The 27687-nt window shown below is 40.7% G+C and overlaps 3 protein-coding genes across 4 annotated transcripts; 2 read left to right on the top strand and 1 right to left on the bottom strand.

The window, feature by feature from the left end:
• Positions 1-1002: 1002 nt before the first annotated feature.
• LOC110492528 (pyroglutamyl-peptidase 1) lies at positions 1003-8288 on the bottom strand. Its single transcript, XM_021566956.3, has 5 exons — positions 8100-8288; positions 5397-5449; positions 4633-4749; positions 4278-4510; positions 1003-2569 (listed from the first exon to the last, which is right to left on the bottom strand). The coding sequence occupies exons 1-5, from the start codon at positions 8131-8133 to the stop codon at positions 2377-2379; spliced, it is 630 nt and encodes a 209-aa protein (XP_021422631.1). The 5' UTR covers positions 8134-8288; the 3' UTR covers positions 1003-2376.
• On the top strand, positions 8102-12748 carry LOC110492606 (U6 snRNA-associated Sm-like protein LSm4). Of its 2 annotated transcripts, none has more exons than XM_021567067.3 (5): positions 8102-8420; positions 9071-9112; positions 9295-9393; positions 10836-11019; positions 11177-12748. In XM_021567067.3, exons 1-5 carry the CDS (start codon positions 8418-8420, stop codon positions 11296-11298), a joined length of 450 nt encoding a protein of 149 aa, XP_021422742.2. In that variant the 5' UTR covers positions 8102-8417; the 3' UTR covers positions 11299-12748. The 2 variants fall into 2 exon arrangements, with proteins under 2 accessions (XP_021422742.2, XP_036810700.2); XM_036954805.2 differs by having other exon boundaries at positions 8283-8420; positions 9295-9336.
• Positions 12749-15219: 2471 nt separating this feature from the next.
• On the top strand, positions 15220-27687 carry LOC110492686 (transcription factor JunD). Its single transcript, XM_021567175.3, has 2 exons — positions 15220-17805; positions 25189-27687. Exon 2 carries the CDS (start codon positions 26352-26354, stop codon positions 27168-27170), a length of 819 nt encoding a protein of 272 aa, XP_021422850.1. The 5' UTR covers positions 15220-17805; positions 25189-26351; the 3' UTR covers positions 27171-27687.

Below are 27687 nucleotides of genomic sequence, written 5' to 3' on the forward strand. Positions count from 1 at the left end.
CCCCCCAAAAGGTGCGGACTCCGGCTGCAAAACCTGACTCTATAGTGGAGGGCCCGGGTGGGGGCTCCGGTTCGGGACGTAGCCCCCGCTCCGCACGCTGATCCCTCCCCTTCCGTGGAACCGGACTGGGGACCGTCGCTGGAGGCTCCGGACTGGGGACCGTCGCTGGAGGCTCCGGACTGGGGACCGTCGCTGGAGGCTCCGGACTATGGATCGTCACTGGAGGCTTCGTGCCATGGATCATCACTGGAGGCTCCGAGCCATGGATTATCACTGGAGGCTACAGGCCATGGATCATCACTACAGGCTCTAGGGCCATGTATCAACACTACAGGCTCCGGGCCATGGATCATCACTAGAGGCTTCGTGCCATGGATCATCACTACAGGCTCCGGGCCATGGATCATCACTAGAGGCTTCGTACGTGGAGCCGGAACAGGTCTCACCGGACTGGGGAGACGTACTGGAAGCCTGGTGCGTGGAGCTGCCACAGGGCTTACCAGGCTGCGGAGACATACTGAAGGCCTGGTACGTGGAACCGGAACAGGTCTCACCGGACTGGGGAGATGCACTGGAAGCCTGGTGCGTGGAGCAGGCACCGGATACACTGGGCTATGGAGGCGCACTGGAGGTCTCGAGCATAGAGCTGGCACAACCCGTCCTGACTGGATGCCCACTTCCGCCCGGGCCAATTCCGGGCGCTGGCACAGAGCGCACCGGCCTGTGAATGCTCACTGGAGACACAGTGCGCATCACACGGTGCCTGATCGGTCACATGCACCCCACGGTAAGCACGGGAAGTTGGCTCAGGTCTTAACCCTGACTCCGCCAATCTCCTCGTGTGCCCCACCCCATTTTTTTTTGGAGCTGCCTCTCGGGCTTCCGTGACCGGGCCTTGTCCCCTACCATAATCTCCTCCCCGGTCCAGCTCGTCCTCCAAGTTGGCGCACGCTGCTTGGTCTTCAAACTCCCTGTCATAGATGAGCCAAGGCACAGCATGCATGTAATTCCACATCTTTTAATAAAGTGAAACTTTCACAAAAAAAACAGGTAAACAGAAACCGAACATGACGCAACCGTGGCGCACACAAACACTCACAGAAAATAAATAATTACCCACAACATAGGTGGGAAAAAGGCTGCCTAAGTATGATTCCCAATCAGAGACAACGATAGACAGCTGCCTCTGATTGGGAACCACTCGGCCAAAAACAAAGAAATAGAAAACATAGAATGCCCACCCAAATCACACCCTGACCTAACCAAATAGAGAAATAAACCGGTGACAATACTGATCTGATGAAGTTCATTGAACTAATGCCGTATCTGTCAAACAATACCAAAGAGCTACCAGTCAAAACACATTTCTTGATACCTTAGTAAAAGAAGGCAAATGTACAACTTCTGATAAATAAAAAGACTCAAGAAACAATACGTTATCAATGTAAAAGAGCAACATTTTGCATTTAAAAGTAACTATCTGAATTTTGTTTTTTAAAACATTTTTTATACAAAAAACGACAAACAAATGTTCAGATAATGAACGGGGGAAATATGCAAAAACAATGTGAATTTCTCTTTAAATAATGCTTTACAGAAAATGTTTCAGGCACATTCAGAACATATAAATCTAGCTAAACACCTTAAGCTAACACCATTAAATAATATACATAAATACAGAAAGTACTAGCATGACTTAAGTAGTACCAACAAGTGGATGCCTCAGACTTCAATGAAAAAGCTGGTAAGAAAAACAACTCTTCAAGATGATGAGTAACAACCAAAGTCAGAAATTCCCCTTAAAATAACTGAAAGGAAAAAGGAAAGACCCCAATAAATAATGTGGAACTTGTACAGTGAGTTGATGTAGAAAAGGAATTTTCCATACACTGTTTCTGAGATTACAGTGAAAGTATGGATAAAGAGCCAAAACCAGGAAACCATGAAAACAGATTAAAAAAGAGTAGCACTCTTAACGCAAGCAGGTGGCTCCCTTCTGTCAATTCCAGTAATTCCAGTTAAATTCCCCAGAACACGGATGTGGAGAAAGCTCAAGTTACACCTAAACACTAGACCTGGATCAGCTTTTACTCACCTCACCTCTATCCATAACCACTAAGATAAAAAAAAAAAAATACTGGGCCAGGTAAAGTGCTTGAGGCAACATCAACGAAGAACGTGAAAAAATGTCTGTGGAATGAGTCAACTGGAAGTGTCCGTTTCGTTGCCATTTCCTCATTTGCACGTTATTGGGGTATTTGTGGTTAACTGCATAATATCTCCTGTGTGTAAGGGGTAAAGGCAGTTGGCTTTCGCAGGTCACTTAGTGCACGTGCTGGCAGTGGATCTTCTCTTCGGCTCTGTCTAGCATGTCACTTAGTGCACGTGCTGGCAGTGGATCTTCTCTTCGGCTCTGTCTAGCATGTTCAGCATCTCTTGTATGATGGCTTGAAGGGCTCTACCCAGGTCCTCTCCACTATAAGGCTTTGCTATGGGAGGCACGTGGACGAACGCTGAGCGCCCGTGGCTCAGGTACAGAGAGGTGTAGTAGGTGAAGTCACAGAGGTATCTGTCAGGAAAGACAGGAATGAAGATAATGGTTCTAATAATAATAATACTTTGGTGGGTGCTTATATTTATCCTATGCATGTGTGAATTGAAAATGTGGTTTTTGCATATCCCAACTCTTCCTGAGACACCCTTTAAGCCAGCGGCATTCAAATTTGGGGTCCAGGGAACTCTTGCCGGGGTGGCTAAAACTTAAATAAAATAAAACGTATTTTTTGGTGAACAAAAAATCAAGAGTACAGATTATTGTAGTACAGATTATCCATGGCCTCCAACTGCTCTTAAATGCATGTAAAACTAAATACATGCGCTTCAACCGATAGCTGCCCACACCTGCCTGCCTGTCCAGCATCAGTAGTCTGGACAGTTCTGATTTAGAATATGTGGACAACTACAAATACCTAGGTGTTTGGTTAGAGTGTAAACTCTCCTTCCAGACTCACATTAAGCATCTCCAATCCAAAATTAAATCTAGAATCGGCTTCCTATTTTGCAACAAAGCATCCTTCACTCATGCTGCCAAACATACCATCGTAAAACTGACTATCCTACCGATCCTTGACTTTGGCGATGTCATTTGCAAAATAGTCTCCAACTATCTACTCAGCAAATTGGATACAGTCTATCACAGTGCCATCTGTTTTGTCACCACCCACCATTGCGACCTGGATGCTCTCGTTGGCTGGCCCTCACTACATATTTGTCGCCAAACCCACTGGCTCCAGGTCATCTATAAGTCTTTGCTAGGTAACGCCCTGCCTTATCTCAGCTCACTGGTCACCATAGCAACACCCGCCCGTAGCACGCGCTCCAGAAGGTATATTTCACTGGTCACCCCCAAAGCCAATTCCTCCTTCGGCCACCTTTCCTTCCAGTTCTCTGCTGACAATGACTGTAACGAACTGCAAAAATCACTGAAGCTGGAGACTCGTATCTCCCTCACTAGCTTTAAGCACCAGCTGTCAGAGCAGCTCACAGATCACTGCACCTGTACATAGCTCATCTGTAAATAGCCCATCCAACTACCTCATCCCCATACTGTTGTTTATTTGATTTTTTATTTTGTTCCTTTGCACCCCAGTATCTCTACTTGCACACTAATCTTCTGCGCATCTATCACTCCAGTGTTTAATTGCTATATTGTATTTATTTCACCACTTTGGCCTATTTATTGCCTTACCTCCCTTGTCCTACCTCATTTGCACACATTGTAAATATACTTTTTCTATTGTATTATTGACTGTATGTTTGTTTATTCCATGTGTAACTCCGTGTTGTTGTTTGTGTCGCACTGCTTTGCTTTATCTTGGCCAGGTTGTAAATGAGAACTTGTTCTCAACTAGCCTACCCGGTTAGATCAAGGTGAAAAAAATAAATAATAATTGTATGGGACAATATACAAATGTTTTTGAGAAAGATAATTAGACATTTTTTATTTTATTGACTAAATGTATTTATTGGTTTATTTTTAAGATTTTAAGGTTGTGTCATTCGATTTGGGATGGGGTCGCAAGAAATTCTTGAGGAAAAAATGGGGTTCCAGGAATTCTGGTGTAAAAAGTTTGAATACCACTGCTCTAAGCGGTGGTTCTACAGTAAGTGTTGGGAAAACGTAGACCTAAAATATTATTTGAACTACAGGTATGCATGCACATTGCTAACAAAATCAATGTCGCAAACACAAAGGCACACAACAAGAGGATGTTTACCTGCCAGCATCTTTTGAGACGGACACTGCTACACCTAGGCCAGAGGCTGTCACTCTCTTGCAGACCGATTCCATGTCAATAACAGAGTCAATGCAGTCAGGACCCCCCTCAATGCAACACTGAGAATGGGGACAGAAGCGGCTGTTGTCGAGACCCTTGTAGCCAAGGTTACGGCCACATTTCTCCAAGGTAACGGTGGTGGCCATACCCGAGACTCCAACATGGACCACTAACTGATTCCCCATGCAGAGAAGGACACAAAACAAACTAATTCAAAAATGGTGCATATAATTTTAATATTGAATATATTACCAGCAGGAAAGGAGACAGGATAGTCCATTTGTTGCTTTCTTACCTGGGGATGATACTGCTTCCATAATGACGGAACCAAACTCTGGACTGCCTGGTACTCGACAGGCACCTCATACACATGCAGGTCTACGTCCTTTCCCAAGCCCAGCTTTTTCAGTTCCTTATAACAAAGAAGACAGGTGATTCATATTCATAAAAGATCATAGAAATGTCTTCACATTATTTCGACACTCATTGCTTTTCAAATAAATAGACGTCATCTTTAATTTATCTATTCAGTCCATTTAAAAATGAACACAAACATAAATATGATTGGACGATATCATAAACATAAAAATTGGGAAAGGACAAATAGGAAAAGATGGAAATATCTGGAATCTGGAGGAGAGAATTTTAGCACTGACTAAGGTTTGTTTGACCACAGCCTGACCCTGCCACAAAGCAGCCCTTTGTTTGCTTTTAATGTACTTGATAAGGATATTAAAAGCAGTCTAGACACCCTGAAAACCATTGTCCCTATACAATATCCCTATACAGCCCCACACCACCACTTCAGCCTTATAATGCTTCTCTCACACTATATGGCTAACATATGGCTACAAATTTAGCCATATGTGAGATGTACTTGTCATCCCATGACAACAGATGTGTTCTATCAAATAGGCATGAACAAGATAGGCGGTTTTGAGTTATTGTCAGGAAAATAAATTAATCCTTAACGATAATAGTTAAAGAGACTGTTTTCAGGCAGAATAGATAATTAATCCATTAAATATAGCCTATGTAAAATATGCAATATATACATACCTGGACTGCTACCCAACTGGCATTAATGGTGTGCGCTCCAAATGGCTCAAACCCTAAAAAATATGGCAGCGTTTAAAAATTGTTAAAAAAAATTGCAGATTTTTGTGTGTAATGTGTTCAATGTCAGGTTGGCTTCTCTCAAGTTCAATTAACTTGAGATTGTTGCTTACTTATAGGTCTACATCTGTGTTATACACATTTATAAAAACATTTTATACAAACATTTGCCAGGTTTGATTGGCAATACATTTGCTTGAAGGGGAAAAAACAACTCTACTAAGAACCTATGCTAGAAGAGCCACTCAAAAAAAAGCTAAACCCCATAAAAAGCTAGCTTTATAATGCGTTTATACACTACACGACCAAAAGTTTGTGGACACCTGCTCGTCGAAAATCTCATTCCAAAAACAGTGGCATTATTATGAAGTTGGTCCCCCCTTTGCTGCTATAACAGTCTTGAATCTTCTAGGAAAGCTTTCCACTAGATGTTAGAACATTGCTGTGGGGACTTGCTTCCATTCAGCCACAAGAGCATTAGTGAGGTCACTGATGTTGGCCTGGCTCGCAGACGGCGTTCCAATTCATCCCAAAGGTGTTCGATGGGGTTGAGGTTAGGGCTCTGTGCAGGCCAATCAAGTTCTTCCATACTGATCTTAACAAACTATTTCTGTATGGACCTTGCTTTGTGCACGGGGGTATTGTCATGCTGAAAGAGGAAATGGCCTTCCCCAAACTGTTGCCACAAAGTTGGAAGCACAGAATCGTCGAGAATGTCATTGTATGCTACAGCATTAAGACTTCCCTTAGCTGGAACTAAGAGGCCTAGCCTGAACCATGAATCACAGCTCCAGACTTCCTCCTCCACCAAACTTTACAGTTGGCACTATGCATTGGAGCAGGTAGCATTCTCCTGGCATCCGCCAAACCCATATTCGTCCGTCGGACTGCCAGATGATAAAGCATGATTTATCACTCCAGAGAACGCGTTTCCACTGCTCTAGAGTTCAATTGCGGCGAGTTTTACACCACTCCAGCCGATGCTTTGCATTGTGTGTGGCTGCTGTGTGGCTGCTCGGCCATGGAAACCCATTTCATGAAGTTCCTGACGAACAGTTCTTGTGCTGACGTTGCTTCCAGAGGCAGTTTGGAACTCGGTAGTGAGAGTTGCAACCGAGGACAGACGATTTTTGCACGCTATGCACTTCAGCGGTCCCATTTTTTGAGCTTGAATGGACTACCACTTCGCGGCTGAGCCATTGTTGCTCCTCAATGTTTCCACTTCACAATAACAGCACTTACAGTTGACCGGGGCAGCTCTAGCATGGCAGAAATTTGACAAACTGACTTGTTGGAAAGGTGGCAAGCTATGTCGGTGCCACATTGAAATTCACTGAGCTCATCATTCTACAGCCAATGTTTGTCTGTGGAGATTGCATTGTGTGGCTGAAATAGCCGGATCAACTAATTTAAAGGGGAGTCCACATACTTTTGTATACACAGTATAGTGTATGCAGTGGTGTAAAGTACTGAAGTAAAAATACTTTAAAGTACCTCCTAAGTAGTTTTTTTGGGTATCTTTACTTTACTATTTATATTTTTAACAACTTTTACTTTACTACATTTCCCCCCAAATATTGTACTTTTTACTCCATACATTTTCCCTGACAAACAAAAGTACTTGTTACATTTTGAATGCTTAGCGGTACAGGAAAATGGTCAAATTCACACACTTATCAAGAGAACAATTGGTTATTCCTACTGCCTCTGCATATTTTGTAAATAATGTCCAAGTGTTGGAGTGTGCCCCTGGCTATCGGTAAATTAAAGACAAGAAAATGGTGCCGTCTGCTTCGCTTAATATAAGGAATTTCAAATGACTTATACTTTTACTTTTGATACTTAAGTATATTTTAGCAATTACATTTAATTGTGATACTTAGGTATATTTAAAACCAAATACTTTTAGACTTTTACTGGCTGACTTTCACTTTTACTTGAGTAACTTTCTATTAAGGTTTCTATACTTTGAATCAAGTATGACAATTGGGTACTTTTTCCACCACCTGAGTGTATGTGTGATTGTGGCTGCAGTAACGTTGAGACACCACTCGGAATCCCTATGGGATTAATGGGCTGGTCTGTTGTTCCCTTGGAGACCAAGGGATCTGTCTGACAGGGAGGTGAAAGGAGCAAGCGAGGGTCGGCAGCTGGCCAATTCTCTTTTGTGAAGCCCTCTGTTCCCAGGCAATCTACATATATTTTATCGGGCTATCCCGTCTTCAACTGGCCTTTGTGTCTGGGAGACAGAAGAAATACAGTATGCCTATAAAGCTTTACTAGTTTCATAGTTTCAAAATGTTGTTTTAAGACTGCAACAGTATGTAAAACATGTTTTTAGAAACTAGAATTTGATTTAGTAAAACACATGCAAAATGGGCCAAATAGCCTCAATACTGCATGTCTGGAGGTCTGAAATATTACAACTTTCATATTATTCTGCAACATACAGTTGGTCAGGGTATACATTGACACGTTCCTAACGTTAACGTTAAACAATAGTGCAATTATGTCTAGTATGTTCAGTTATTCATGGGCCTGTTTATTTTCGAATACAAGAAACACATTATTAATGTGTCGAGCTTGACTGAAAAGACCCAACTAGAAACTACGTACAGTCGAGCAAGTAGAGGAAAACCCACTAACCTGTTACAACAACATTCCGCTTACTATTGTCCATATTCTTCGTATCTGTAGAGAATGTTTTCGATTGTTATTCTACATTTAACAAGGAACGCAGCTTTCCTGTCTCCGATTTTGCTGTCCTTCCAAAGCAGTCATCTATTTCTCGAGCTGCTTTTCGCGTCTCGTTTTTCTCCCAAAGTCTGACGTATTGACTTATGGTACACTTGTGTCGACAACTTCCGTTAAACTTCCGCACGTTAAACATTAGCGTTAGTAAAGAATTAATGCCCAAAATATTCAGTTCAGTTGACCGGATAGTTTGTAATATAATCTGTTATAATGGTAAGTATATATTTTATAGAGTTACAGTAATATGACGACTGTTATTTGCTTGTGTGGGACCGTAGAATGGGTCGAGCACAAACGCGCGGCTGTTGTTTACCATGCAGCTAACGTTAGCTATGTGCTAATGTAACGTGGACGTAGTTAAATTGCTAATTAATTGTATTAACGCTAATAGCTAACACAAAATATAAAATAGCTACTATAAGAATAAACAGATTGGAATTTTGTATTTAAACACGGTTTGCATTTCAAGTCAAATGTGACCTATCGTGCTAGCTAACTGGTTATTATAAACCAGCTAACGTCAGTTGGTAAAAATGTGCATGGCTAACTTTACATGTGTTCTGAACATGTACTGGTATAATTAAGCAATAAGGCACGAGGGGGTGTGGTATATGTCCAATATACCACGACTAAGGGCTGGTCTTAACACGACGCATCGTGGAGTGCCTGGACATATACCTCAAACCCCCGAGGTGCCATATTGCTATTATAAACTGGTTACCATCTTAATTAGAGCAGTACAACTAAATGTTTTGTCATACACGTGGTATACGGTCTGATATAACATGGCTTTCAGCCAATCAGATCTCAGGGCTCAAACCACCCAGTTTATGACTTTTTAACTCTATATTTGAAATTCACAGCTACCTCTATCTTTGCTGAAGACTGCACAGAACCACCCTATGGTAAGGACGGATTAAATTAGTCAATTTTTGCCTAGTGGTATTTTACTCCGAATAGTTTTGAGTCATGTGAGTTCAAATGTCTCTGTTTGTTCATATCGATTTGGTCCTTAGTTTTTGTGGTGCAAACATAACCCACACAGCTTTGATTTCTAACCCCAATTCTTCTTCCCTATACTTCTCAGCTGGTGGAGTTGAAGAATGGAGAGACGTATAACGGACACTTGGTCAGTTGTGACAACTGGATGAATATAAATTTACGAGAAGTCATCTGCACCTCAAGGGTAAAGGGTTTGTCTGAGTACTTGTCGAGACTCAAGAGTTGTGACCACTGATCTGAAATATGTACATGGTTGCTTGCATTGGTGTAAAAATACTTTAAAGTACTACTTAAGTAGTTTTTTTTAGTATCTACACTTTACTTTTTATGTTTTTGACAACTTTTACTTCACTACATTCCTGAAGAAAATAATGTACTTTCTACTCCATTAATTTTCCCTGACACCCAAAAATACATGTTACATTTTGACAGGAAAATGGTCCAATTCACACACCTCGAGAACATCCCTGGTCATCCCTACTGCCTCTGATCTGGCGGATTCACTAAACACAAATTATTTATTTGTAAATTAATGTCAGAGTGTTGTAGTGTGCCCTTAGCTATCTGTAAATTAAAAAAATAGAAAATTGTGCTGTCAGGTTTGCATAATATAAGGAATTTGACATTTTAATACTTTTACTTTTGATACTTAAGTACATTTTAGCAATTCCATTTACTTTTGATACTTAAGTATATTTCAAACCAAATACTTTTAGACTTTTACTCAGTGGGTGTTTTATTGGGAGACTTTTACTTTAGTCATTTTCTTTTAAGGTAGCTTTACTTCTACTCAAGTATGACTTTTGAGCACCACTGGTTGCTTGTGAGTGACAACCACAAATGAATAGGCTAGATTGTTGCCTAAACATCAGACTGTTACCATGGTTACTCCATCGATTATCAGTCTGTCGGAAGTCGCCCTAAAAAATATGCAATAGTCTCTACAAGACAGAATGTTGAATAAAATTATATTTACACTTATTTTACTGGTTGAACATGCTGTTGGTCCTTTTGGCAGCAGGTGGAGACCAGATTTCTTTTTTTGCGGCGCCGGTATGTTCTGTCACTGTGTGTTTTCTATCTCTTTGATGCATTACACGCAAAGCACAATATGTAAACAATAGCCGAACGTAGTCGACCGAAGCACTTTTCCTCGCAACCGGCAGGAAGTGTTTGCCATTCGGTTAGGTATGGCTATATTGTGCAAATTGCATCAGTATTGGAAGTAAAAACCGTAAATACAGACCAGCAAACTGCAGATTGGGTTGATAACACTTCCTTGTGGATATTTTATATCAGATTACCTTTTGACATAGGAACAACAGGTAAAGTAAGTTGAAATTAAGTTTGTTCAACATTTTGACTTGTAATGGGACTGTTGCGCTACAATGGGAATGCTGCGCCTACATGTTAGACTTGAGTGTGTACGTATTTTACTCTCTGATTCTAAAAGAGGCTTGCTACATGGCCAAGTCTTACTTCCGAATCAACGATCAGAAAAATGACCATGTATAACCACCACAAGATGGCACTATTGACAGTTAAAAGATTCAGTTTGTAGGAGTTCTACTGAGACTAAGTTAATGCTGAAACTCTCCCCTTATCCCATTCGCTCCCATCGTTTAGGATGGAGATACATTTTGGAGGATGCCTGAGTGTTACATCAGAGGAAGCACCATAAAGTACCTGCGTATCCCTGATGAGATCATTGACATGGTGAAGGAAGAGGTGGTGTCCAAGGGCCGTGGGCGAGGAGGCATGCAGCAGAACAAACAGCAGGGCAAGGGTCGAGGGGGAGGAGCAGGCAGAGGTAAGATGGAACCCCTCTCTGGAGTGGCAAATGGAGAAAATTTGTTTGGGGTGCTTGTAGGGTGAAGCAATTGGGGCCTATATGACAGTATCATTTTCTAAGTGTTTCCTTGTTGAAATGGTTTGTGTCATGCTGTATATGCATGCTCTATGTTTAGGTGTTTTTGGAGGCCGTGGTCGGGGCATGCCAGGAGTGGGAATGCCAGGAGTGGGCAGAGGCCAGCAGCAGGAGAAGAAGCCTGCTGGTGGCAAACCTCAGGGAGTCAAGAACCAGCACTGAGGAGAGGAACAGACAGGTCAAATGTAAGGAACGAGTGTAGTTTTCACAGAATGACAACTCTATCAGTCAGTGGAGGTCACCTTACACAATGGCTGTTGTAATGGCTATTACTGCTCCCTCACTGCCATTTCTTAGTCATTTGTGTTTGACCTCCACCAATTTGTGAAATCACAACGTGAGAACTATGAATATTCTGTGCAGTTCAGAAAGGGCAGGGTTTTGTAGACAGATTTTTGCCTTAAAGTTTTTGTTTAGTTTTCAATTTGGGCCACCGTCAGAAACATGTAATTATCGTCCACAAGAACTCAACAGTAACCGAAATTTGAGAAGTTCAATGTTATTGTTTTATTGTGCCCAGAGCAATCGACTACGTTGATTGTACCCAATTGTCTTCAGTGTAATATAAGCTATGTAAAGCACCCATTTTTGGCATCCATTTTATGCCCTTGGAATTTGAAGACTTAAGTTGATTGTGTTATGAGGAATAATACCTAGTTGGTTAAAGAAATGTCAAGAAGTCTGGCAGTTTATTTTCAGAGTCCCAATTGGGGGTTTCTAAATGTTTTACTTTTGTGGAGTTTATTTGCAAATTGCAACATGAGACAATAATGTTGTAATTTAGCCTATACAAAATAACATGAGAATAAATGTTTTGTTAAGTATACTGTACTTGAATGTATGAAAGAACAATAACTATTGGATTTGTTTTGAATGGGTCTACATACATAATGAAAAGGTATTTTGCTACGCTCATGCTAGCTTACCTCTAAAATGACAAAACACAATTTGCATGGCAGGTTTATGTTCTTGTATAACTAACCAGCTATAAAAATAAAAAGTCAACATAAACAATCAAGCATGCATATAACAAAGCTGGTGTAACCCTTTCTCTAGCCCCCTAAAGCACAACCGCAATCACACAGCTGCTGAATCAGCAATAATGCAGCCCTGATTAACATGACGCTATAATTCATGGAGTTAAATATCACGTGAGATGGTGACTGATTTATGATGCTGTTCTATGAGTTTTATTACTGTAGTCTTGCATGTCTTGTGGCTGTTTTGAAATGAATCAGAATGGAACATAATCGCTGTTAGTTTCAGTTAAAACATGAAGCTCTGGAAAAAAACATTCTCACTTTAATTTGCATGAAAAGCTAGCTTCAATTGAAAATGTAAAATGCATGGTAGTTATTTGACAATGGGTTGGTGGAAATTATGAGGAGATGGTTTCTCTACCTCTGAAATATTTGTATCAGGCAAAAAAAAGTGTTTTTCAATACCAAACTCCCTAAGCACTGGTTTAGTGTCCCATAAATGTTATGAGACCAATGTGCCACATCTCTTTCTTGAAGAATATGACCCTGGATATCAAAGTTATGTAGCACTTTAACAGAATTTTGTTCTCCAAGTTTGGCGCTCAGTCATAAAAAACGCTTGTTTGCCTTTTTCTGCCTGTGGTGAATGTATTTTGTTTTTAACAGCACTTTTAGGACGTGAAAGATTCCATTAACAGAAGTTTCAAGCCAATGGGCTTTCTTTTTCCGACTTTGCTGGCATTTCTTTTAGTTTGTAGAGACCTCGATAATGAGAGATACTTTAATGAATGTTGAAGTTACCCTATACCCAAATCCATGGCTATAGCATTACTCCTAAGTATTAGTTGTCCCTATAAGCCACAATTCCAAACCATTGTGGGCAACTACTATGAGAGAGAATAGGGTATTGATGTGTGTGTGAATGAGGGGGAGAGATGGTTAATGGTCTCCAGTTGAAGGTTTTCCTCTGCCAAGATATGCCACAGATAAAGACCCCTGAGATAAAGACAAATGGCTCTCTCCAAGATAAAGCCTTCAAGCTTGTGACTAATAAACATTTTCTGTCTTTCCATTTTAAAATTATAACCATAGAGTTAATGCCAATCCAATAACTACTAGCCTATTTCTTTGCTCATAGTTTAAAACGTTGTAGACTGTAAAATATTATAGATATAGATTATAGATATAGATTGCAATTATTTTGTCCCCATACTAATTAACTGGAACTAGTACAGTTAGCTAGTAGACAATGGACATCAGAAGGCCTGTGACTCATGATGATAATAACCCTGTATGAATGTAGGCGTACATTAGTGGTGCACAGGTCAGCTGTTCACCCGCACCCACCCACAATGGATGCTAACCCTTCTGCAACCACCCGACTATACACTGAGTGTACAGAACATTAGGAGGAACATCTTCCTAATATTGAGTTGCACCCCCTTTTGCCCTCAGAGCCTCAATTTGTCAGGGCATGGACTCTACAAGGTGTGGAAAGCATTTTACAGGGATGCTGGCCAATGTTGACTCCAATGCTTCTCACAGTTGTGTCCAGTTGGCTTGATGTCCTTTAGGTGGTGGACCATTCTCAAACCAGTGTGCCTGGCACATACTACCATACCCTGTTCAAAAGCACTTAAATCTTTTGTCTTGCCCATTCACCCTCTTAATGGCACATACACAATCCACGACTCAATTGTCTAAAGGCTTAAAACCTGTCTTACTGTTCATCTACACTGATTGAAGTGGATTTAACAAGTGACATCAATAAGGGATCATAGCTTTCAACTTGATTTATCTGGTCAATCTGTCATGGAAATAAGTTGTTTGTGATGTTTTATACACTCAGTGTACGTGATGAAGAGAAAATCTGATGCCCGCACCTGAACCTAACCCCCAAATATAGCAAATGCGCTATTCGGCTACAGTCAAAGACTGCGGGACTGGGGAGAAAATGGGAAAAAAATATATCATATTTTCAAAATAAAATCTGTTCGACTGTTTGTAAGCTGTGAAAACCACCCAACATGTTTTTCATAAGATTTTAGTTCAGCTTGGATACATATTTTATGTGGTTGAAATACTATCAGCATTCTTTCAAGATGCTGAAAGAAAGAAATCATATTTCTTCACACTGTTCCCGGATAAAACATTTTGCCTGCATTTGGTGTAACCTGGCATCAAGAAATGCTAAATTCTGCAGGAGTTAATATTATGGCTCTGTGAGCAGCTTTAGACCTACAGTCTGTGTACAGACCTCAATGTAGCCTATAGATATGAATTGCACAAGAATGATACATTTATGGATTTTTTAAGGTATTGTTTTCTCTTTAATCAACCTGTGTGGATATAACCACAGGGACTGTGGGATATGAGTCAACCCGCACATCACTAACGTACATACACTTAATGTCCAAAGGTATGTGGACACCCCATCAAATTAATGGATTCTACTATTTTAGTCACACCCGTTGCTGACACGTGTATAAAATCGAGCACACAGCCATGCAATGTCCATAGAGAAACATTGGCAGTAGAATGTCACGTACTGAAGAGCTCAATGACTTTCAACATGGCATCATCATAGGATGCCACCTTTCCAACAAGTCAGTTTATCAAATTTCTGCACTTCTAGAGATTCCGCAGTCAACTAAGTGCTGTTATTGTGAAGTGGAAACGTCTAAGAGCAACAACGGCTCAGTCGCGAAGTGGTAGGCCACTTAAGCTCACAGGACTGCCGAGTGCTGAAGCAAGTAAAAATCGTCTGTCCTCGGTTGCAACACTCACTACCGAGTTCCAAACTGCCTCTGGAAGCAAAGTCAGCACAAGAACTGTTCGTCGGGAGCTTCATGAAAGGGGTTTCCATGGCCGAGCACACAAGCCTAAGATCACCATGCGCAATGCCAATTGCCGGCTGGAGTGGCGTAATGCTCGCCACCATTGGACTCTTGAGTTCTCTGGAGTGATGTATCACGCTTCACCATCTGGCAGTCCAACGGACAAATCTGGGTTTGGCGGATGCCAGGAGAACGCTACCTGCCCAAATGCATTGTGCCAACTGTAAAGTTTGGTGGATGAGGAACAATGATCTGGGGCTGTTATTCATGTAGTGGGCTAGGCCCCTTAGTTTCAGTGAAGGGAAATATTAACGTTACAGCGTACATTCTAGACGATTCTGTGCTTCCAACTTTGTGGCAATAGTTTGGGGAAGGCCTTTTCCTATTTCAGCATGACAATGTCCCCATGCACAAAGCAAGGTCCATACAGAAATGGTGAGTCAAGATCGGTGTGGAAGAATTTGACTGGCCTGCACAGAGCCCTACCTCAACCTCATCGAACACCTTTGGGATGAATTTGAACACCGACTGCGAGCAAGGCATAATCAGTGCCCGACCGCACTAATGCTCGTGGCTAAATGGTCCCCACAGCAATGTTCCAACATCTAGTGGAAAGCCTTCCCAGAAGATTGGAGGCTGTTATAGGATCAAAGGGGTGACCAACTCCATATTAATGTCCATGATTTTGGAATGAGATGTTCAACCAGCAGGTGTCCACATATTTCACGTAAATCACGCGAGAACAAAGGAAGTAGTCCCCAAGGAGTTGAAGATTGGAAGGATATACATTTTACCATCAGCTTTCATGTGGTTGATCAATCTGTGTCATGTCAGATGCATTGGAACACACATTCCCACTATCCCTACAATACCATATATGTGGCTGGACTAAAGAAAAGGAAACCTCTCTTTAAAAAAAAAGGATTCGGCATCTCTGAATCACTAGTATGCCTAGTGTTAACTGTGTTGCTAAAAGCTTTTTTCTTGCTGCATTGGAATTCATTCGCTGTCAGTTTCCCTTTCATTCTGAGAGACAGAATTTCACCATAAATGCAGAACGACGTAAAAAGGTGAGTTGCTGAGGGAGGAAAACCATTTGCTCTGCTTCTCAGTCATTGCTTAAGGGGTGTGTGGATCAGATCTGCGTGCGGATCAGATCTGCTGTAATTTATTTCCTGAAATGTTAGCTGTGATAACTGGCTTTGACCAGGGGGGTGGAAGGAGGGGGTAATTTCAGAGTTAGTCTTTGTCTTCCTCTCCTCCGCTCCTTCTCTCCCATCCTCCCACGCATTGTTTGCCAATACACCACTGCACCAGCCCACCCAAACGCAGCCTCGCTCTAATCTGCAACTCTCTCACCTGCGTCACATTGCATGACGGTGTTGCCGTGGCGATGGCCCCCTCCTTGCTACCCGAGGAAGATGATGGCTGCTGATGCAGGCAGGCTGCTGATGTCATCACTTCTCTTGGGAAACTGGGTTATTTTTTACTGCAGGGCACAAATATACCAGCCTGTCCATGTATTTATGGAAACCCATATCTAATGTAGGCTGCCAGGAAACATTACAGTTTCTCTCACCATTACCATTAAAGAGAAGCTTTTCCTTTCCTCTATTTAATTTCAGTGGTGAAATGAGAATTTCAGTGCTGCTGTTTTGAAAGGCCTCCTATTACTTTGGAGATTGTCTCCCCAGTGGTTGTCTGAGTTTGCCTAGTCTCCTGTCAATGTATTTAACACTGACTGTGAGACATGACGTTACAGGGTTATTTCCTTGAACTAACACTGACTAGATTAATCTGAGACATCGAAGGCCTACAGCATGCTCTCTTGTAAGGACATCTGTCAACATTTTGAGCCCCTCTAGGCTGTTTGCATTGATTCCGTTATGCTTCCGCTTCATTGCATTATACTGACTCAACCCTTTTTTTAGGCAAACACAAGTGCTAAAAGCCTTGGCATATTTGTGTGGCTGAGTGGCATATATATATTTTTTGCCATTGTGAAATGTCTTAAATGCATTCCCATATCTTTGTGTTTTCATCAAGTAGGTGTCACTGTCAAAGTGATTACTTTTTCATTGTGACTTGATATGAGATGGGCATGTTGAAAAAGGCATTGTTTTTGGCACTGAGGGCAGGTCAACTTTTTTTGTCTGAACCACAGAATTCCTTCCAGGCTTAGTTCACTGCAGTGATTTATGGTTTCTTTGACTATCAGGAAAAATCAACAAAGAATATAGTTTATTATGTCATTTCCTCTCTCTAGTAGTCAATTCACACACAGAACCGTTGATCCCACTAAACAAACTTTTTTCGCTCATACACCAATACTAATCGTATGGTTTCCATGAAAATATTGTTCAATTATTGATGTGTTGTTGACCCCCCCCCAAACATCCTTAATATGCATGCCTCTATTTTCTTTTCAAAAGTGAGATGAGAATGAATGGAAAAACCTTTGACATTTCAAAAACTTTTTTTTTCTTATTTAGAAGGACATCTGATGATTAATCAACTAATTGATAAATGTCAGTCAACACATCAGCATTGAAATCACTGCACAATACCACTGCTGTGATACGTGGGCTTACTGTGGCTTTGTGGCTTTGAGTGTGTGTGGGTCTGTGTGTGTGTGACAGGTATTATAGTGTCCCTCTAACCACCGTAGGCTCTAACCTCACATGAAACTAGTCCTCTACCTCCTTGCACACAGGGTTTCCCCCATAGCCGTGAGTGTGGAGCCTCACCTACACGTTGAAACTGCGTCATGGGCCAAGAGGAGTGCACATGATGGGAACAGAGGTGAAGACAGGCCATGTATCATGAAACTGCTGCCCCTGCTCATTTTAACGGTAAAAACACTGCAAAACCGAACTGTGGTGAAGCCAGAAAACACACTCACATCAAAGCAATCATGCCGTGATAACATGCACTGAAACCTGGCATCAGGTTTGCTTGTTACTTCCATCTCAGACTTGTCATTGGAGGGGATGTAAAGTGTTCTGTAACAACGAGGCTACAGCATGCATCTAAAAAAAGAATTTGATTTGATGAAGACATGCTCTCACCAAATACCTTAAACAACGTTAAACCACTCCAATCGGGGACATAAATATTGGGTGATTCCTCTGATACAACAGCTCAGCAAGTGACATGTTGCTCAACCCTAGCACACACTAGACCTATTCATTACCTGGGCCTGGCCACGGCTTAAAGGTGTTCCATTCCCAGCATGCATTAATGATGCCAAACATTCCTGATGTGTTATCACACTGTGCCTTGACTTGTAGCACTGAAATATGTGTACTCTAAATTCACCATATGTCTGTACAGGCTTGATTCTCCTATCCTGCTTTGTTATAATGAACCTGCTATTGCAGTATCAATTATAGTTAAGGTTTCTGTTCATTAGGGTAAACTGTAGCGAATCTGTTAAACAGAATACAAACATTTCTTATTGCACAAGTTCAGATAATATGTCCCTGTTTCACTCTCTTTTGGGCTGTTTTCTTTGATTTCGTGTTTACTAAATATGACCCAGGTTTTCATAGTTACATGTGTATCTGATCAATAGCAATGTATTACTTTGCCTCCAAATGTTAGATGCATTCAAGAGGTTTAAATGCAGGTGGAATGCTCTTATTTAGGAGTTGATATATACTTGGAGAATAGCTCAATTGCTGAGGGAATAAGATCCTTACATCCAAGGGTGTCATACCCTGACGGGGCACTGGGGCACGTTGCCCCTCATTTGTTCTGTAAACATTTTTTGGGGGGGTATGTTTATTATGTTATTTTTGGTTGTTATTTCCCTCTAATACTACTAACCACCTAGCAATTTTATGAAGTTGGCTTTAGTTAGCCCAGATAGGTTCTCAACCTCATAACTAGCTACCCAGAAGCAAACTGCTTTTAGCAGCGCTAGTATTTACACACTAGCGTTGCTTGGAATCAGCTGGCAAAAAAACTGAACATTTGAAAGCTCTAGTTTTGACCTTCATAATACATCTGATGGCAGTAACTTTACAAGCACTAATTATGGTCAATTTAGCCTGAGAATAGTATCTAGTTATGGTAAGGGGGAAATAAGTATAGTTAGTTATAATTGTAACGGTTTGGCAGATTATTATTTTTTTAAAAGATCCGTCTTTACATGGCTAAAAGAAAAGGAATATAACATATACTGTACAGGAAACTCACTCTACATCCTTAGATGACGTTGCGTGGGAAAAGGAATGGGGTGGTGAAATAATTTTCTGTCATGGACAAAGGAACTCAAAGGGTGTGATTATATTAATTAACAAAAAGGTAATCACTCTACAAACTATCATCAAACTATCATATTTGTAATTTAAGGAAATTACAAATATTATGGACACATTAGAAATACTGGATATTTGGAGACTAAAAAACCTCGACCTAGTGAGATATACATGGAGGAGACTTAATCAAGCTAGTCGTCTTGACTACTTTCTTGTCTCTTTCTCTCTTGCATTAAAGGTTAAGAAAGTTTTAATAGGAGACAGAATGCAATCGGATCATCATCTAATTGGCATTCACATAACTCCTATATATTTTCCACATGGACGGGGATATTGGAAATTTAATCAAAGTTTACTGGAGAACAATGTATTTTCAACTAAGACAAAATAATTAATAACTGAATTCTTCCAGGATAATATAGGTTCAGTAAATCCCCTTATTGTTTGGGATACCTTTAAATGTACCTTCAGGGGTCATTCAATTCAATATACATCAATAATAAAAAAGCAGTTTCTGGCTAAAGAAACAAGACTAACAGGGAAATCCATGAACTAATAGTACAGGTAGATAGCAATAAAAACAATACTACAGAGATACAAAATAAGTTAGAGGAAAAACAAAAAGAACTTGAGGAACTTATTCAAGAACGATCTAATGTAATCTATTACAAAAATAAAACAAACTGGATGGAATATGGAGAACAATGCACAAAATTCTTCCTGAATCTCCAATACAGGAATGCTAACAAAAATAATTTGCAAAAACTCGTTACTGAAGACAGAGTCATCTATGATTCTCCAAATTATGTTTTACAAGAAGAAGCAAATTATTTTAGGCAGATGTCCTCTTTTCCGTCTCATCCTCTCCCACTGAATGAAGATTATGGTAAGGTTTTCTTTCCAAATAATATAAAAAATGGAAAATTAACAAATGTACAGAAAGATCAGTGCGAAGGACAAATTACAGAGGAATAACTTTTTGAGGCTATTAAATCCTTTCAGTCTGGAAAAACCCCAGGGCTTAATGGCATACCGGTAGAGGTACAGTGGGGCAAAAAAGTATTTAGTCAGCCACCAATTGTGCAAGTTCTCCCACTTAAAAAGATGAGAGAGGCCTGTAATTTTCATCATAGGTACACTTCAACTATGACAGAAAAAAATGAGAAAAAAATCCAGAAAATCACATTGTAGGATTTTTAATTTATTTATTTGCAAATTGTGGTGGAAAATAAGTATTTGGTCAATAATAAAAGTTTATCTCAATACTTTGTTATATACCCTTTGTTGGCAATGACAGAGGTCAAACGTTTTCTGTAAGTCTTCACAAGGTTTTCACACACTGTTGCTGGTATTTTGGCCCATTCCTCCATGCAGATCTCCTCTAGAGCAGTGACGTTTTGGGGCTGTTGCTGGGCAACACAGACTTTCAACTCCCTCCAAAGACTTTCTATGGGGTTGAGATCTGGAGACTGGCTATGCCACTCCAGGACCTTGAAATGCTTCTTACGAAGCCACTCCTTCGTTGCCCGGGCGGTGTGTTTCGGATCGTTGTCATGCTGAAAGACCCAGCCACGTTTCATCTTCAATGCCCTTGCTGATGGAAGGAGGTTTTCACTCAAAATCTCACGATACATGGCCCCATTCATTCTTTCCTTTACACAGATCAGTTGTCCTGGTCCCTTTGCAGAAAAACAGCCCCAAAGCATGATGTTTCCACCCCCATGCTTCACAGTAGGTATGGTGTTCTTTGGATGCAACTCAGCATTCTTTGTCCTCCAAACACGACGAGTTGAGTTTTTACCAAAAAGTTATATTTTGGTTTCATCTGACCATATGACATTCTCCCAATCTTCTTCTGGATCATCCAAATGCTCTCTAGCAAACTTGAGATGGGCCTGGACATGTACTGGCTTAAGCAGGGGGACACGTCTGGCACTGCAGGATTTGAGTCCCTGGCGGCGTTGTGTGTTACTGATGGTAGGCTTTGTTACTTTGGTCCCAGCTCTCTGCAGGTCATTCACTAGGTCCCCCCGTGTGGTTCTGGGATTTTTGCTCACTGTTCTTGTGATCATTTTGACCCCACGGGGTGAGATCTTGCGTGGAGCCCCAGATCGAGGGAGATTATCAGTGGTCTTGTATGTCTTCCATTTCCTAATAATTGCTCGCACAGTTGATTTATTCAAACCAAGCTGCTTACCTATTGCAGATTCAGTCTTCCCAGCCTGGTGCAGGTCTACAATTTTGTTTCTGGTGTCCTTTGATTGCTCTTTGGTCTTGGCCATAGTGGAGTTTGGAGTGTGACTGTTTGAGGTTGTGGACAGGTGTCTTTTATACTGATAACAAGTTCAAACAGGTGCCATTAATACAGGTAACGAGTGGAGGACAGAGGAGCCTCTTAAAGAAGAAGTTACAGGTCTGTGAGAGCCAGAAATCTTGCTTGTTTGTAGGTGACCAAATACTTATTTTCCACCATAATTTGCAAATAAATTCATAAAAAATCCTACAATGTGATTTTCAGGATTTCTTTTCTCATTTTGTCTATCATAGTTGAAGTGTACCTATGATGAAAATTACAGGCCTCTCTCGTCTTTTTAAGTGGGAGAACTTGCACAATTGGTGGCTGACTAAATACTTTTTTGCCGCACTGTATATCATGTATTTTTTTATATACTAAAAGCTCCATTGTTAGATTGTTTTAACTACCCCTATAGAAATGGTAGTCTGTCAGGTACTCAACAGGAAGGTCTGATTTACCTATTATTAAAACAAGACCCAGATGGCAAATATAAAGACCCAGTCTATCTAAACCACTGGAGGCCCCATACACTTCAATGTTGTGATGCAAAAATACTAGCAAAATGCATAGCATTCAGAATTTAAAGGGTTTTACCAGTTATTGTTCATCCTGAGCAGACAGGTTTTTTTTACATGGACAATACATTGGAGATAATATACAACTACTACTAGAAATAATAGAACATCATGAAACATATAAGAAGCCAGGAATTGTATTTATAGCAGATTTTGAAAAGGCATTTGATAAAGTAAGACTGGATTTTATTTATAAATGCCTGGATTTTTTTCAATTTCGGTAATTCTCTTATAAAATGGGTAAAAATAATGTATAGCAGCCCCAGGTGTAAAATAGTAAATAACAGCTACTTCTCGGAGAGTTTTGAATTGTCAAGAGGAGTTAAACAAGGGTGTCCGCTGTCACCATATCTATTCGTTATGGACATCGAAATGCTAGCTATTAAAATCAGATCCAATAACAACATTAGAGGATTAGAAATCCAAGGCTTAAAAACAAAGGTGTCATGTATGCCGATGACTCAAGTTCTATGTTAAGTCCACAAGCTAGATCCCTGCAATGTCTCATTAAAGATCTAGATAACGTTTCTGTACTCTCTGGACTAAAACCTAATTTTGACAAGTGGACAATATTACGTATTGGATCCTTAAAAAAAGACAACGTTTACATTACCCTGCAGCTTACCTATAAAATGGGCTGATGGTGAAGTAGACATACTTGATATTCATATCACAAAAGATATAAATAAGCTCTCCACAATGAATTTCAATAGAAAACTTGTAAAAATAGACAAGATCCTGCAACCATGGAGAGGTGGATACCTGTCTATTTATGGAAAAATTTCCCTGATTAACTCCTTAGTCATATCTCAGTTTACTCACTTACTTATGGCGCTGCCTACTCCTGATGATTAATTTTTCAAATCATATGAGCAAAAAATATTTAGCTTTATCTGGGACAAAATATGAATATGAATTGGGTGGGTTGAGATTATTAAATATAAAGCACTAAACCTCTCTCTAAAAGCTTCACTCATTCGAAAGTTTTATTTGAACTCTAAATGGTTCTCAAGTAAAGAAAAGTGAAATAATCTGTCTGGTAACAATTGTTGGAAAAATTACTTGTGTCATGCAAAAAGTAGATGTCCTAACTGACTTGCCAAAAATATAGTTTGTTAACAAGATATTTGTGGAGTGGTTGAAAAACGAGTTTTAATGACTCCAACCTAAGTGTATTTAAACTTCCGACTTCAACTGTACATACTTTTGACATAGAATTAAGCATAATGAGCTGTTTCACGTGTTTGAAAAATGCAAAATTCTCAAATTTATGGTCGGAGGACCTAGCCCCTCTCCGGACCACCCACCAGCCATCCTCATGTACTTTGTGCTCCCTCAGATTTTCGGGGTGCATGACTCTTCTGTACATGGGTGATGTCATTCTTCCTTGACAGTAACACATATAGGGTCTTGCCCTGTACATAATATACTTTCTCAGCAACTGATATAACCACCTTGTCGTATTCATTAAATCTATGACTTGTTGGGTTATTCACTGAAAATAGATCATCATTAGATCATTCAGCCTTGAAATGATGTCATAAAACAATGTTAATGATCTGAATACATACAACTGCATGGCCTTTTTCGTCATGCCACAATACCATATATAGCAACAGCATGTGTATTATAGAATGAGCAGGCTACAACAGCCCTGATCACATTGCAACAAAAAAAATAGGAGACGTTACTGCCTCTTTTTATCCTCAACTGACAGTTTTTTTCTCACAGGACCACCCCCGCATGCTTTGCACTGTTGATTCAGCTCTTTCTAACATAAATATCTTGCCTGTTCAGTGAACAGCGTTCACCCCCTCCCCCTTTTCACCCCTTACTTCCGCCACTGAGAGTTCCATTGCTGCTCTCTCTCTTACATCACAGACAGACGTGGTCCGCCCACTGAGCGGGTCCGCCCCCACGATGCCTTGCAGAGATGGGCCTACCTATGACGCACACACGCCTCCTCGGTGTAACCCTTACCATGCCAGTATGAAGACTGGGGGAGCCAGTTTCAAAAATAAGATTAAAAGTGCATGCACTTCAATGTTTTGTTCTAGAAATTGAGCAGCTCCATTCACAGGAGACAAATCGGATTGTGTCTAATAACAGCAGTGGAAAATTATCTTCTATAACATCTGCGTGTAGAAACAATATGTTGATTTAGTATGGCCTATGGGACAGGTATTTAAAGGAATAGTTCAAGATTTTGGCAATGAAGCTACTTCTCCAGAGTCAGATGAACTGGTGGATACCATTTTTATGTCTCTGTGTCCAGTATGAAGGAAGTTAAATGTAGTTTCGCAAACTAATACAAACTAGCATTAGCACAATGACTAGACATCTACAGGAACAGTTTATCATGCTGGGGAAGTAGACAGCCTTATTCTAAAATGTATTAAGTCATTTCTTTCCCTCATCAATCTACACACAATACCCCATAATGACAAAGCGAAAACAGCTTTTTAGAAATGTTTTGCACATTTATTTAAAAAAAAAACAGAAATACCTTATTTACATAAGTATTGAGCAGGGTGCCTGTGGATCAGTTGTTGTGGGGGGTTAAGTGCCTTGCTAAAGGGCACAAAGGCAGGCAATGGCAGCAGGAACTGTATATCCCCTTACAGTGACAACACAGATATACACCAGTGAGGTTGATTGAGGGTAATTTGATATCTGATGTTTCTGTAGTAGTAATGGGATTCTGGCAAGCACTTTACATGTGAGTGTGCCTTTCCTGTGTCAATCAGTTGTTGTGTGACCTTGAATCCACTGACAGTCATTTTATGTATGTTTTCACTAAACTAATTATAAAAACACATAAAAACCATACTCATTGTGACAGTTTAGCAGACGGCGACATATAGGAGCAATATGGGTTAAGTACCTTGCTCAATGACACATTGACAGATTTGTCACCCAGTCGGTTTGGGTTTGTTTACTTTTCAGTTACTGGCCCAACATCTTTTCTCCATTTGTTTTTTTCTTTGTCTGACTTTTCACCACACTTTTTATTTAAATGTTTTTTTATTTTTTATATATTAAAACATACAATCTACCTGCAGTGAAGTTGCTCAACATTTACATTACATTGTCATCTAACAGACTCCCATCCAGAGCAACCCACAGAAGCAACCAGGGTCAACGCCCTGCCCAGGAGCATGTCGACAGGTCTCCCACCAGGTCAAAACGGGGACCCAAACCAGTGACCTATTGGCCACTGGCCCAAGCTCCCAACCGCCAGGCCACCAACCCTCCAAGATCGCCTCACACTCCTGCCGAAAAATCATAATAATACTAAAAATACCTCTTGAATCTTGCATCGTTTTATATATCAACTCATACACCCTGTGCCATGGCATCGGTACACAAAAAATCTGTTCCCAGCTATTTTGCAATCTGTATAGCACAGCAGTCAACATCCTGGTCCTCAAATGAAACTGGGATACTTTCCTATTTATGGTATTTTTATTCCTCCAACTGATTTGATCATTTATATTGGGCAGACAGACCAGTTCGCCACATCGTCACGCTGCCACCTGTCTTTTATCAACCAGCACATTTGAGTTCTACCATAATATTTGTTGTAATATTTGTTATATATTTTCAGGGGGATGACATTGGAATTATAACCAGCTCTGCACCACACTTCTTAGATAAAGTCAAAATAATGTTATGGGACACTTAATAGTGACTTGTTTTACTGTACAAAATGCAAAATAAATAGAATAGGGAAGAAAACAAGCACTGACCAACCCCCACGCCTCGATCCAAAGGTTTGCTATGACATCAAACCACAATGCACCGCACTGTTTGCAGTTTACCCGCCTTTTCCATGGTAATATGAATGGTACGTCCCCTTATTCAAATAAAATACTGGAAAAACGTCATTTCTGTCCAATCTCCGCGCTCTGAAGTGACACAATGGAACCTACGAGGATAGAAAAGATGGAGGCAGCGCGCGAGCGCACTCATAGAAACTTCTACCTCTATAGCTGGAGGCTGGTCATCTATTGTTTCTTATTAATTGTTTCTTATTAAGGAAAAACAAAAAAAGGACATCATTAATGAAGGAAAATACGTCCAATACACTGAACGTGGACAAGGGTAGGAAAACTTTAAACGCGTATTTGATTTGATTGTGCGCAAATTACGCATCGTTTTCTCTTCAACAACTGAGCTGTTATGGGAACCCCTCTTTCTGTTGTGAGGGTGTGCTGAATTGTTACAGCTGCTGTCATCTAAGAATTATTATTATTTGTTTTAATATGATGAAGAAGGACATGATTTTAAACCTGGCAAATTCCACACATTTAAAGCCCAATCTCCGCGACACCGAGAGCATCCTCATCTCCCCGGACCTTGGCCTGCTGAAACTGGCCTCCCCGGAGCTAGAGAGACTCATCATTCAGTCCAACGGAATGGTCACAACAACACCGACCTCTCAGTTCCTCTACCCCAAGTCGGTAACCGACGAACAGGAGTTTGCAGAGGGATTCGTCAAGGCTCTCGAGGATTTACACAAACAGAACCAGCTGAACGGCGGAACGTGCGCTCAAACGAACAGTATGGACTTAAGCACCAACGTTGCTCCTGTCACCATACACCTGGACCTACCCGTCTATACGAACTTGAACAGTTACGGCAATGGGCCTTTGGGCACCACTGTCAATTACTCCACAGACACTGTCCCCTTCCCACCACCCCCCTCTCATCATTTAGGCTCCACACAACAGCAAGCTCATTCCCGGCTGCAATCCTTGAAGGATGAGCCGCAGACAGTCCCTGACGTGCACAGCTTCGGCGACAGTCCGCCACTGTCGCCTATCAACATGGACACGCAGGAGCGCATTAAAGCCGAGAGGAAAAAGCTGCGGAATAGAATTGCTGCGTCCAAGTGTAGAAAGAGGAAACTGGAGAGGATATCCAGGCTCGAGGACAAAGTTAAGAACCTAAAAACTCAAAACACTGACCTAGCCTCAACGGCAAATGTACTCCGGGAACAAGTGGCTCAGCTAAAACAAAAGGTTTTGAATCATGTGAACAGCGGATGCCAGTTATCACCACATCAAGTTCAAGTGTACTAGTAGCAGGATGACATTTGTCAACCAGCATAAATAAGCTCATGAACCTTTTCTTGTTGGCTCTCAAATATTTCCACTATGTGCATGGAGCCAACGACGTTACAGACTGAAAGGACTTCACTAATGTACGTTTTTGTATACTGTTTACACATTATTTCTCATTGGTGTACTTTACATAGACAGTCCCAAGACTTGACCAAACCAGCATACCGTCATTGTATTACTATATCATAGCCTTATACTGAAAGTAAAAAGTATTTGCATGTTTATTGACAAACTCGAATGTTACCTAACAGGGTTGGGCACATGCCATTTCTTATGCATTTTAACGTTTTTAAACAAGCATTTATGAACAGATTACATGTACATTTTATATTCAATGCTCCACAGTGTCTTATTTCAGTGTTTTCTTATATTAATGTGAAGCTGTCATCTTTTGTTGCACTGAATAGTTTATTTCACATTCCTATTTTTACTTGGATTCTGATATCAAATAAACTTTGCTTGATAATACAAGTCA

The sequence above is a fragment of the Oncorhynchus mykiss genome, chromosome 1, assembly GCF_057628025.1.
Source record: "Oncorhynchus mykiss isolate SJ-2025 chromosome 1, ASM5762802v1, whole genome shotgun sequence".
NCBI classification, from domain to species: domain Eukaryota; kingdom Metazoa; phylum Chordata; class Actinopteri; order Salmoniformes; family Salmonidae; genus Oncorhynchus; species Oncorhynchus mykiss.